We start from the raw sequence: 12,219 nt of genomic DNA on the forward strand, positions 1-12,219 counted from the left end.
ATTACGAGAGAGACGAAACACCGAGACAGACGAGATGGGCAATCCAGACGGGACAGACGAGTCAGACGACGTAGCCGCGTCGGCGGATCTCCCATGAGATAACGACAACTACACATGTTTGACGGCTATCTCGGCTCCAGCGATGTCCTGCAGGCCTGCCTGCCGTCGCTCTGCGCGGTCAGTCTGGGATGATCCACCTCTGTCGTGACTGCGCACCTCCGTCCCCTCCCCCCTCACACACCCACTTCCGAGCCTGGTCAGGGCGGCTCAAAGGACCGACACTGAGGTAGCGGGTCGTGACTGTGACGCTCTATCGGCTTGGAGGATCTGCGGCCAGGTGAGAGTCAGTTTTTAACGGTGCCGCGGTTCAGATGAGGTTTATGATGTCACTGCTCTCCGTGGGAGACACGAGTTGACGGGAGACACACGGAGCTGAAGGGAGACAAACGGAGCTGACGGGAGACAAACGGGGTTGGTGGGAAACGCACGGAGTTGACGGGCAGAGAGGGAGGTGGCTGAGGTGAGTGTTTGTGATGAAGCGTCTCAGGGTGGCGGGTTTGAAGCTCGTGTTCGGTGTATTAGAGATGAAGACGGTCAAAGGGGAGAGTTAAGAATAGAGGTACAATTAGTGAACTACGAGGCAACGAGCTGGTGACGAGGCATTAAAGAGGCAATAAGAGATATCGATGAAACAAAGTTGGCGGTTGGTGAGCGCCATGATGGAAGACGATTCTGTCATCGATATCGATAATAATCATCAGTTATTTACCTTAGTGATGACGGATGAGTTACTTTCGGAAACCGACGTTGAATCAAATGAAAAAGCTCTCACGCTCTCGAGTAGCAATATTAATGACGCTATGAACTTATGAAGGGTAACATGGGCAAGATAACAGATGCTGCCGTTTCCATACGGGACAGTGAATCAGTTAACGGCTACTAATCGTAACGGCCCCAAAACTCAAATCCGGAAACCAACCGCAATCAGATAAAACTGTTTGCTTGTTGTCTCTTCACCTAGGTACAAGGGCAGATGCGCTCCCGATTACACATGTCTTGTTTGTTTTATCAATGGAGAAGTCAGAAGGAAGAGGAAATTAATTCTGGGAAAACAGCCGCCAGCGAAAGTTAACTGAGCTTGCCTTAGTCGCTCTGATCTTTGTGATAAGATATATTGATAAGAGGCCCACCTGTTTATTCACCGTAAATCATTCAATTGAGGTTCGTAGCCGTACACAAGTATGATGGAGTTTTAAAGCACGCATAAGGCCATACCTACTTACATTCATGTTACGGGTTACTCGCCAATGGTTTTGCGAAAAGGCTAGTCCTTTCAGCGGAATTATAGCTAATAGGCAATGAAATAGAGGAGCATCTGAAAAGTCCACCGCAGAGTAGTTTCGCTATGACTAGATCAGTGCAAATACGATTACGCGATCGTAATAAAACAACTGTTGCCGATACTACTGTATTCCATTAGCTCACACCTCTCCATAACAAATAACATGGCCTCTCGCTGGCGTCTGCCCGCTACCCGTGGGCCCTCAGACGCCTCAAATGACCTCAGAGCGCCGACACTCGCCCTTACCGACCCGGCCGGTCGGATGGACGCAGCAGAGGGCCGACCGAGGTCAGGACAGACGAGGTCACGCAAAGGTCACCCGCAGTGACAGCAGTGACCCCAACCTCCCCGATACGACTGACCAGATGGAATTGCAGCAGAGGGCCAGTCGCGGTCAGGTCAGGCGGGGTCATATGCAGGTCACGTCCCAAAGACAGCAGCCGCCTCGCCCTGCCCCGACCCCACCGGCCCGATGGAAGCAGCAGATGGACCGGCGAGGTCAGAGGTCAGGCGAGGTCAGCCGCCGGCGCCCCGGGCGGGTCAGCCCGTCGGTCACGATAGTAGGGGTCAGCCTGGAGCGACCGACGAGTCCCGCCGGAGCAGGACGGGTCAAACACCGTTTCTATATCGTCACCACCCTCCTGAGAATCCAACTGCGTACCGGCGGATCACTCCATAAGAACTATGTACACCGCGGATCCTGCCGTCCATCTCTACACCGTATCACACGGGCCTCTCGCCGCGCAGAGTCGGCCGCGACCCGCCACAGGTCAGGTCAGGTCACCGGCCGCTCGGGTCAGCCGGCAGAGAACCATCCCTCCTCCGGACGTCGTCGCTACTCATAAAAGGTACAAACGCACAGACACGACACATTTTGATTCAGCACACGGAACGGGGGACGGTGGACGCGCGCGCCAGCGGCGGTCGGCCGCTTATTTGAACAGCTCCTGCGAGTAGTACCAGATGCGGAAGAAGTACTCGTCGCGCCTGAGCAGCGCCAGCCGGCTGTACGAGTGGATGTCGGCGTCCATGCCGGCCTCCCGCAGCCAGGAGGAGGTCTCGGTGGTGGCGCTGAGGGAGGGCGTCCTGTCCCAGTCCACGCCGTCCACCGTCTCCGCCTCCAGGTAATCTGAGGGGGGGGGGGGTGGAGACGGGTCAGAGGGGTCACGTCGGAGGTCAGAGGGGCCACGTCGGAGGTCAGAGGGGTCACAACAGGGGTCATGGTCAAATAGGTCACGGTCAGCGAGTCAAGGTTATTGGGGTCAGTGGGATCAAGGCCACAGTTGGATTCAGGAATGTGAATGAAGCGATTTAACTCATCCATAAAAAGAAAAAATAGAACGGTCTTCACTGACACCTGTGTATCAAAGTTGCACTGGGTTAGTTCAGTACGGACTTCTGAGAACAACAAACGCTCAGGAAATATTTGGCGCTACACATACAAGAAAATGCAGATGTCAGTGTTCGATGGGTGTATCACTGCTTGTTTCTCGACATGTAGGAACGTGAGAGGCGGGGAAAGTTCCACAATGTAGAGCGGTGAAGAGGTGTGGCAGGTATGAGGTAAATACTCTTGTTTGAAATTGCACAATGCTCTGATGAGTTTCCAGACCGTTCAATCGATGCAATTTTTTAGTTTTCGGTTATTGTCCAAATTGGAATGTCAAGTAAGGTGAGGTCCTTTTTCATTGGCTTAAATAAAAAGACTCGTATCCAATCAATCAGATTGCATTAGTTCATTAGCAATAACATCGTATATGTAGGGTGCTTCCTGTGTATTGTTGATTGTTCCTATATGTCCTCGAGTTCTTCCGATTTGCCTTCATTAGTTTCCTTTGCGACGCTCGATTTTAAAATTGCACCTTTTTGTAATTTGTTGTACAAAATAAGGGCTTGATGAATTTACTTAAGTGGACACAAAACGACGGACATGTGTATAAAAATTTCATTTAAATATTAAATGATTAAATCAAATTACCTCAAGGCAGTCATGTTGGTCTCTATCGCTGCTATCAAGATCATCTTCAGCTGTTAGTCACCAGGGACTGCGGTTCAGTTTATTGTCAAGCGGTTTCATTGAGGACACAATGGGGTGAAGCAGGGAAGGAAGTGCCTGTGGGTTGGGTCATCTCCGATTGTAGGCTCCACGGTCATTTGAAGGCCCCGATGACACCGGTTTGAGGGCAGCAACAATGATCGTCCCTGCAAGGACGGTGATTGTTGTCTGATGCGCTCAGTCGAGGTGTGGCAAGGATGAAATGACAATCTGCTGCCTCGTATGGAATAAAGTTGCCATGCTATGAACGCAGCGTGAAATGCTATGAAAGCAGCGATTTAAAAAAGCTTTTTCCTTTAGGAGCCTCTGTGAAATTTAACAGCATCGAAGTTCTGAAAGGTAAAAGACAGCAATTAAAAGTTTATAAAGAATTTAAAATGAGAGCAAATTATATCATCGCGGAGTGTCGAGAAAAAGGTGATGACTTTTGGGCCCGGAAGGGTGCAGCAGTGTGCATCTTATTACCGTATGACCCACTGATCACTAAGTTTTTTATAGACCACGATAGTCCGCATATGAACAGTCTAATGGGGAGGAAGGAAGGAACAAAACATCGACTAATACACGGATATCCTTCAGTCTTCACTCTTTAACCGGAGATCGATAATCCGTGGAGTTTCCTTGCATGCATTACATATATATGAACGGTGCACAGTTACGTAACCTTTTCTACTCCGAGATATTCTTCACACAGCTTGAATTACTTTGAATCTAGGATATCTCGAATGGAGCGAAATATGCATACCTGCCGGCCTGACCACTTTGACTGCGTCTTCACTCTCGAGGGGATCGCTGATCCCCACTTCATTCTTGGCAAAGATCCGCACGTAATACTCGTGTCCTTCCTGTAAGCGGAGACAGACGGATAATCAGCCGGAAAGTCCTCACAAAAACGCACCTGAATGAGCAATCAACAGACATGAATACAAATCGTCAATTTAATCGATCCCCATCGCTGAAAACCGGTCGCTCCGATGAGGCAAACGGTGCGGTGTGTCCGCTGTCGCTCGTTCCGGACATCTCCAGTTTCCCGGACATTGCCGAGGACACACCCGTCTGCGCTCCGGCCGGCCAGCCAGAGGCAGCGACACTCACGTGTAGCTCCTTGATCTGGAGTCGTGTGACGTCGGCACCCACCATGCCGACCTGAATCCACATGGTTCGGCGCGCATCGCGGATCGCCACGTCGTAGCCCTCCAGCGGCGCGCCTGTGAAACAGTGGTTCGTCAAAGTACCGCCAGGGAATCGGTAAACGGCGACGGCACCTGTCATAGGGCTGGCCCGTGCTCTCGAGAAAATGCGATGATTTTTAGAAACAGCTACCAGAAGCGGATTAATGACTGTCAAAGATCTGCTAGAGTTACCATTCATAGTAAATCCCAAATGCAAGGAAAATTAACTACCAAAGCGTACGCAAAAGTGAGACTGAACCATAACGGCGCCCGACACATGATATCTTTTTATGAAAGCTGCGCACAGTTTAATACAAAGTCAAGGAAAACCGACCGACTCCCAACGTTTCATGGCCATTTTCAGCCTTCCCTTCCGTTTAGTGGTCAAAGCGAGCAGCCATTGAGGCGTGACACCTGATCCTGACCCGTGACCAAGGACCACTGAGTGACCCGTGACCTCTAAGTGGCCATTCATCTATTAGTGACCCCTATACCCCAGCAATGACCCGTGACCCCCAGTGACCCATGACCCCTCCAGTGACCCGTGACCTCTGAGTGACCCGTGACCTCTCACCTCCATCGGACTCAGGAATGCCCCACTCCACCAGCAGTGAGTTGGGCCCTGTGGAGCGCATCTCGAGCGGGGCCGTAGGTGGGGACGGCGGAGCTGTGGGCACGGGGGGCGAAAAGAGTCAGTGGGGCTGGGGGAGGACGAGAGGGGCACAGGCGGCAGAAAACGGGGCCTAATGTGATGCATTGACATCTTTAGATCACACAGCAGAAAGAAGAAAAATAAATGATAACAAACAGACTGCATAACCATAAGATTAAAAAACTACTTCAATAAAATATCACCAACGCAACGATTCCACAAATTCCTTTTCACTTGCGAGGCTACTCATTTTTTTCCACCCTCCCACACCATCATCTCCGGCCGTCCTCCTCCTGACGATCACAGATGCCCGACACTCCCACACTCAGAAGTAAGAACTGCTTTACTGACATCATCACACATCTGCACTCACTGGCGTGCGTTTTCAGCGAGACCAGGTCGGTGTCGGCCGGCGCGCCGGCTCCGATCGGGTTCTCGGCGGACACGCGGAAGAACAGGGACGACTTCTCCCGCAGGTTCGAGATGCAGTAGAGGGTGACGGAGCTGTCGAGCGTGACCACCTTCTCCCAGGTGGAGTCGCCAGCCGGCTGGCGCTCAATGATGTATCCTGCAACACGGGTAGGAGGGGGGGGGGGAGGGGATCAGGGTCAGAACTTTTGCCTAATTTGACTCATCAGATAACCGCTATCCATTAGGATAAACCAAGCATTGTTTCGATAACTCACTGTTGATCAGTACTCGAAAAAGCCCGACAGAAGCAGGTAAGTTATCTGACTCAGTTCATACAAGTTGCTGGAAGTATGCTTCTTTGACGTCAGTGGCCGTTAAATGAACAATCCCACCTTCTAAAATGTTGTTAAAACCAGTTAAATTGTGCCCGACTTTATAGATTGGATGACCAGGAACACGGTTCTGGCATTTATTTTTCATTAAACATCTTAGGCTTCCCATATTCCAAACACAAACTTTCAAATATGTGACGTCACAGCCCAAAATTACCTCCTTCCCCAGGCCACATTACTGTCATAAAGCTGATTTTTTTTACTCTGTAGGCACCACAACAAAGTTCAGACCAAGTTTTAAGCGATTTTTCAACGAACAAACCCATTTAAATCAGAATGACTAAACGAGGTGACGTCACACTAACGGTCGCTCCATGTTGAAGATAGGGCCTTGCGCAAGGCCCATTTTCAAATGAAGGGAACGAATTTCTTCAACACCAAGAGGCCGCGGGGGTTGCAACCTAGATAGATAGTGGTTTCTGAACCTCGCCGCAAACTTTGCTATCTCAACTCAAACCCCATGTTAAAGGTGGGATAGTCCCTTTAAATGACCGCTGACCATTAATCGGCGCGTCATATGCCTCTACAACGAAACCACAAACACCACTGCACCGCTGAAAGGCAAACCGTCTGCGGCACCCACCTGTGAGGTTGGCTCCTCCCATGTTGGTGGGCGGGGCCCACTGCAGTGTCACGCTGCGACTCGTCACGTCTGAGACCGTCAGGTTTGTCGGCGGTGACGGAGGCGCTGAAAACAACAACAGTGCGTGATACGGGCACGATAACAACGGCACAGAGATATACTACACAGATGGCATTGACCCGCCCCGATAAAATGCTACCGTCACTTTCCACGACACATTTCCTGCACCGATCTTGATATGACAACATCATAATCGTGGAATCCACTACTGGATTTTTGCGAGTTTCCAAAAGATTCCGCGCATACTAGGGACTGGGTTCTTTGTCGCCCGCCGTCGGACGGCCCCGCGCGGCTCTTTCCTCGTCGGTCAGTGGCGGGGGGCTACTCATGGTGACCGCACCCTGCGCCCCGGCGGGCGATCCTTCCTGTCGAACGGCCTTGCCGTGCGCTGAGCTGTCTGAGCTTGGCCGCTCCCCTCGCGCGACGGCCTTCCCACGACTGACCCCTCCCCGTCCCCCCTTCCCCGTGAGGGGCATCCTCAGCTGATCGGCGACTGCACTAGTTTACAGACCGTTTGTATATGGCGTGCGGTCCTGATTGTGATTTTTGGCATACATGCCTCGAACACTAATGAAATATTAAGGGTACAACAAACATGGCACGTAGAGAGCACGCATTAGCCCTTTCGGCCACTCGGCTACTTCCTCAGACATATTGCCCTTGCCCTGCAACTTATTCAGCCATTCACCGTATTAGTGTGCGTTTTATACGGAGAAGTTTATCGGCATTGGTCCAAATCCTTTATAATATTCCTAATGCTTACATCTTTAGCTTTACCGAATAAGTTCCGCCATAGACCTCTGTATACAGAGGTCTATGGTTCTGCCTGTTTCACCGCTTCTATTTCCCGTTCACCGACCCCGTCACACCCCTCCCTTATACTCACTGAGCCGTTTGCCGACGGTGATGGCCTCCTCTGGCGCGAGCGGCGGGCCGGCGCCCACCGCGTTCCGTGCCGACACGCGGAAGTTGTACTGCATGTTCTTCTTCAGGCCCGTGACGTCAATCCTGAGCGTCTCGCTGTCGGTGGTGCCCACCTGACGGTCGTAACGGCGTCGATAGTGTCAGAGATGAATTGGGTGGGTTCAGTAAAACCACAGTTTTAAAACACGCAGATAGGCTGCGAATGGAGATACTGTAACAATGTGACGCATAGCGTTCAGGACCGTGGGTCAAATCCCGTAGAATCATACGGGGATTTGGTCTCGTTTATGGTATGCCGGGAACATTGTTCGCCAATTATTGACAATTTGTGTAATGGGACATTTCTGAGGACACGTCCTTGAAGTCTGTTTAGCTGCACTACCAATATTTTTCGATGCGGTAATGCCGAATACAGAGAATGCTATTAGCAACAGCAATCCACATGGTTAGGATTTGCCCACTTCGGCAGTTTCTGAGCACGTGGCCCGGAAAAGTTTCATATGCCTAGCCAGCAAAAAGATAACCGACCTATGAGTTTCCGCAAATTGGAATTAGATCAATTGAGCATATCATCGCATGTCTGATTTAGTTAGATAACAAGTGATTGTCCTATAATCAACGTCCATAAAAATTGTCAAAGGCTAATAAAATGCTGACAAGTTGACACTAAGTAGTCAACATGTCAAAGCGCTCGTAATTAAATCCAGCTGCATAAAGTAGGTAAAGCGGACTTAGTCATCGGTTCTCATCGTCTGAAGATCGGTCGGACATTGCGAGTTTCCTTCCTGCAGTACCCGTGTTTTGCAAGTTGATTGAGTTATAATTATTTATAATTGCGTTCGGAAACGGACGACGTAGGTACTTGTAAAGGGATGTACTTGTGTCGAAACGACCATGCAACCCAACGGACTGACTTTAAGATGTCATTTGACTCACAACATGATGCAATATGCTGACTGAAGTTAAAGTGTTGCGTGGCATACGCGAACCAACCGCATTGACCTTCACCGTCAAGCATGGCCTCTGATCCCATCTAGCTACCTACATTGTCCGAGAGAAAACACTTCTCCCACGCACCTTCTGCCAGGCCTTCTTTCCGACGTTTCTCCTTTCGACGAGGTACTCGACGATGGCGGCCCCGCCGTCCGACTCGGGCTCTTGCCAGCACAGGGTCAGAGATGTGTCACCCATGCTGGATACCTCGAACGGACCCATCGGAGCGGACGGCAGTGCTGCAAGCGGGAGTAATTCAGGTCAATTCAGGTTAGGTCAGAGGTCAGGGGACATAGGCGGCGGAACGGGGAGGGCACCGGGGCACCGTGCCCCCCTTTGATTTTGGCATTTTAACATTAGCCCCATGGGCGTTGCATGGAAAGAATGGGACCAAAAATCGGCAGTGCCCCCCCCCCCTTATTGAACGCCGCTACTGTCAGGGGAGGAACAGGGAAGGTTAGATGTCAGTTATAGGCTACTTATAGTGACTGATAAACTTAACATGAAGTTAACACGTACCTTCTTTAACTTGACAAAATGATGTCAGACGACAGGTCTAAGTTCAGGCCACACAAGATAGATGATCTTTTCCACCGAAAACCCGCAGATTAATGTTTCACAAAGGACCAGACGGCAGACATCCGGTGCCACGTACTAAACAATTACACATCTTTACCGGTGCATTGTTTTCATTAATCGGAACCGTTTAATGTCACTCAAAAACAATCCTCGGTCGTTATCAGGGTATAATCTCAAACAACATACGATAATCTTAAGGAGAAATGACAACCTCCAACGGTCTGGTTCCCATCCATTGTATGGCTCTATCACTCCAAATACGGTGGTACTGGCAACTAATCCAATAAATCGCCGTCCTTCTGGTACATTCTCGTACCGAATGGTTTCGTGACGACGACCGCCTCTGCGGTCTCCAGCGGCTCCGAGTTGCCGAACACGTTGAAGGCGTACACCCGGAAGAAGTACTCGTGTCCTTCCAGCAGGTCTTGTACGCAGTAGCTGAGGATGTCGCCAACGATGTCGGCAACCTGGTGACAGCCGCAGGTCAGCCGTGGAGTTTGTTTTGTGGGTGGATCACTGATGGTACTAAATGCCAGTGAAACGAACTTTGATGTACTCAGCGTCATTATCAAAATTGCATTTCGGATTTTGTGCTGGGTGTCAATGGCATCTGGTATATGCCGCACATGCAAACGATATGTTTCGTAGCATTGTTCGATTCTTCCTCTTAAAGCGTAGTTAGACAGCCAAGTTTCATCGAAATAAATTTAAACAACTAACCACATCCACTATGCCCAACCTCGTCAGGTGGGCCACTGTTCTCACCTTGGTCCACGTCTGTTTCTTGCTGTCAAACTTCTCGATGAAGTAGCCGGCCACGTCACACCCTCCGTCGTCGGCCGGGGGCTGCCAGTCGAGGGTCACCGACTCCTGGTCGGCCACCCGCGCCAGCAGGGGACCCTCTGGTCGGCTGGGTTTGTCTGTCGGGGCGCCGAGCACACACACCGAGGTCAGTGGGTCGCGGGAGGATGGTAGCAAGGGAGATGCAACAGATACGGGACATGTGTATCGCTTGAGAGTTTGATGGTATCCGTAATTTATCCCATTATTATGTTTATAGAATTAAGTGAGAGGGTTATTTTACTTAGCTTGATCGCACCTATAGGCTATAGCTACAACGAGCTTCGAGAAGTGGTGTGCACAGTATCAAGCCGAACACTTATTAGAAATATTTCTGAGAAGTTATCATCGATTAATTTAAGGTATTATTCTAGTTGAACAGTGGAGTGCAAAAACGTCGAGTTATGCATTGTTGGTTACTGAGCGCCCGTACAAAACTTTGCGATGACTGTGATTTTATTTGTTGGCTGGGTTCACAACGGGTTGTATGTAGTCACTCGTGCCCAATGGTAAACAAGGATTGGTGTTCGAACGCACCATCGGCATTCATGAATAGAGCGTTTTTCCTACCACAGAGGACACCTAGCCCGCACACCAGCCGAACAGTCGAGCACAATAGCACAGTAGTTTCTACATCTATACGGATTGGTCAACCCTCACCGTCACCAGGCAAAAGCACATCGGATTCATTGGTTGACTCGGGTCTCACACAGTGTCAGAGATGAGGAAAGTCAGGAGCGCCTGTGAGCTTGTAAACTTGCAAGTTGCAAGATACGGAAAAGAAGAAATAGAAGAGGCCGAGAGAGAAGAGAGAAGAAGAATATGAAGAAGAAGAAAAAGAGGAATGAAAGACCAGATCGTCACATTATTACATGCTATGTTGCGCCAACACAGCTGCTTATCTATCACACATTTGGGTAGCATATTTGGCGGTCCACTTGATGTCTCAGGTGACTGCACATTGACCAGTGAAAAAAATAGGAGTTGGTGCCTCTTGACAGTTCCGACTGGCCCAGGAGACGGGCGCATCGAGGAAGACAGAAAAGTAGAAAGAGAAAAGAGAGAAATAGTAAGTGAGAGAGAGAGAGAGAGAGGGGGGGAGGGGTGCGGTTCGGCGGAAGCTCCAGTCACTGGGGTAGGTGGACAGAGGTGACACAGTGCCTGCTGCACACTGGCACAGGCGGACCCATTTACCGATGCTCTCCAAACTACTGGATCGAGTTCGACTCATAGAGCGTCGACTGTAATCTAAACGGGCGAATACAGCAGAATGTGTCAAAGAGAACGAAACATCTGACGAAATAAACAAATTTAGAGGGTAAACACGTCAACTGCCCTCCAAACGTGAAAAATAAAATATAAAAAAAGACTTGCCCTGGGCCCAGTCATTCGTTTCCCATTTGTAGAGCAGGATCAGTGAGAAATGGCCAAGACATCTACGAACATCTACGACAGTCGACACCGTGTCAAGTACCGACTATTCACGACATTTCAAACGCTTTGAAAGAAAAGTGACACAGGACACAACAAAATCAGCTGGGTAAATAAAAAAATATGAAAAAATCGGGACATAAATCATAGCAATAAACAACTTAAATCGTGAAATACTGGAAGTTAAAAGGTGCAGTCAACTACCAACGACTTTCAACTGCTGCGCTTCTTTCAGCAGTCGACGACCGACCAAACAATCAATACCAAATTCAAGACAGAAAACCACTGATTTCACATGTGTGGTATTTCCGACCAGCCGGCAGCGTCTGCACTCACCGAGTACCCGTAGTGTGAACTCCTCTGTGACCGTCCGCACATCATTGGTGGCCACCAGTCGGTAGGGCGCCGAGTCGTCTCGCTCCAGCCGGCTGATAGTGATCTCAGTGCTGTCGGACTCTGTGCGCAGCTCCAGCCGCTCAGAGGAGGTGATCAGCTGCTCGCCGCGGTACCACTGCAGCGAGGGGCGTGGGATGCCGCGCGCGCGCACCCTGACCGTCCAACTCGCTCCCACCGCCAACCGCTGCTCCTTCAGAGCGGGCTCATACTCCAGAGACGGCGGCTCTGTGGAGAATAGGAGGCGATTGCGACAGTTACACAGAAGTCATGAATCGCCCAAGGATGCGTTTTTCGTTATGGATAAATAATTGCATTAGCATGAAAATATATCCAGAATAAGCAATGAATAAAACAATAAAATGAAAGTACGCCGTTCACTGACTTTACC

The 12,219-nt window shown here is 50.1% G+C and overlaps 1 protein-coding gene across 1 annotated transcript in view; it reads right to left on the reverse strand.

Moving 5' to 3' along the window:
- Window positions 1-1,454: 1,454 nt before the first annotated feature.
- The window catches only part of LOC122366983 (titin-like), a gene marked incomplete at its 5' end in the record, with an annotated part of 146,027 nt that continues 135,262 nt past the window's right edge, over window positions 1,455-12,219 (reverse strand). Inside the window, 11 exons of the mRNA XM_043339714.1 lie at window positions 1,455-2,471; window positions 4,144-4,243; window positions 4,494-4,606; window positions 5,145-5,237; window positions 5,596-5,790; window positions 6,609-6,713; window positions 7,555-7,705; window positions 8,670-8,824; window positions 9,481-9,631; window positions 9,930-10,084; window positions 11,772-12,056. Of these exons, the coding sequence (XP_043195649.1) occupies window positions 2,275-2,471; window positions 4,144-4,243; window positions 4,494-4,606; window positions 5,145-5,237; window positions 5,596-5,790; window positions 6,609-6,713; window positions 7,555-7,705; window positions 8,670-8,824; window positions 9,481-9,631; window positions 9,930-10,084; window positions 11,772-12,056 (1,700 nt within the window). The remainder of the gene's footprint in view (window positions 2,472-4,143; window positions 4,244-4,493; window positions 4,607-5,144; window positions 5,238-5,595; window positions 5,791-6,608; window positions 6,714-7,554; window positions 7,706-8,669; window positions 8,825-9,480; window positions 9,632-9,929; window positions 10,085-11,771; window positions 12,057-12,219) is intronic.

The sequence above is a fragment of the Amphibalanus amphitrite genome, unplaced genomic scaffold (assembly GCF_019059575.1).
Source record: "Amphibalanus amphitrite isolate SeventyFive unplaced genomic scaffold, NRLGWU_Aamphi_draft 000843F_arrow, whole genome shotgun sequence".
Lineage (NCBI taxonomy): Eukaryota > Metazoa > Arthropoda > Thecostraca > Balanomorpha > Balanidae > Amphibalanus > Amphibalanus amphitrite.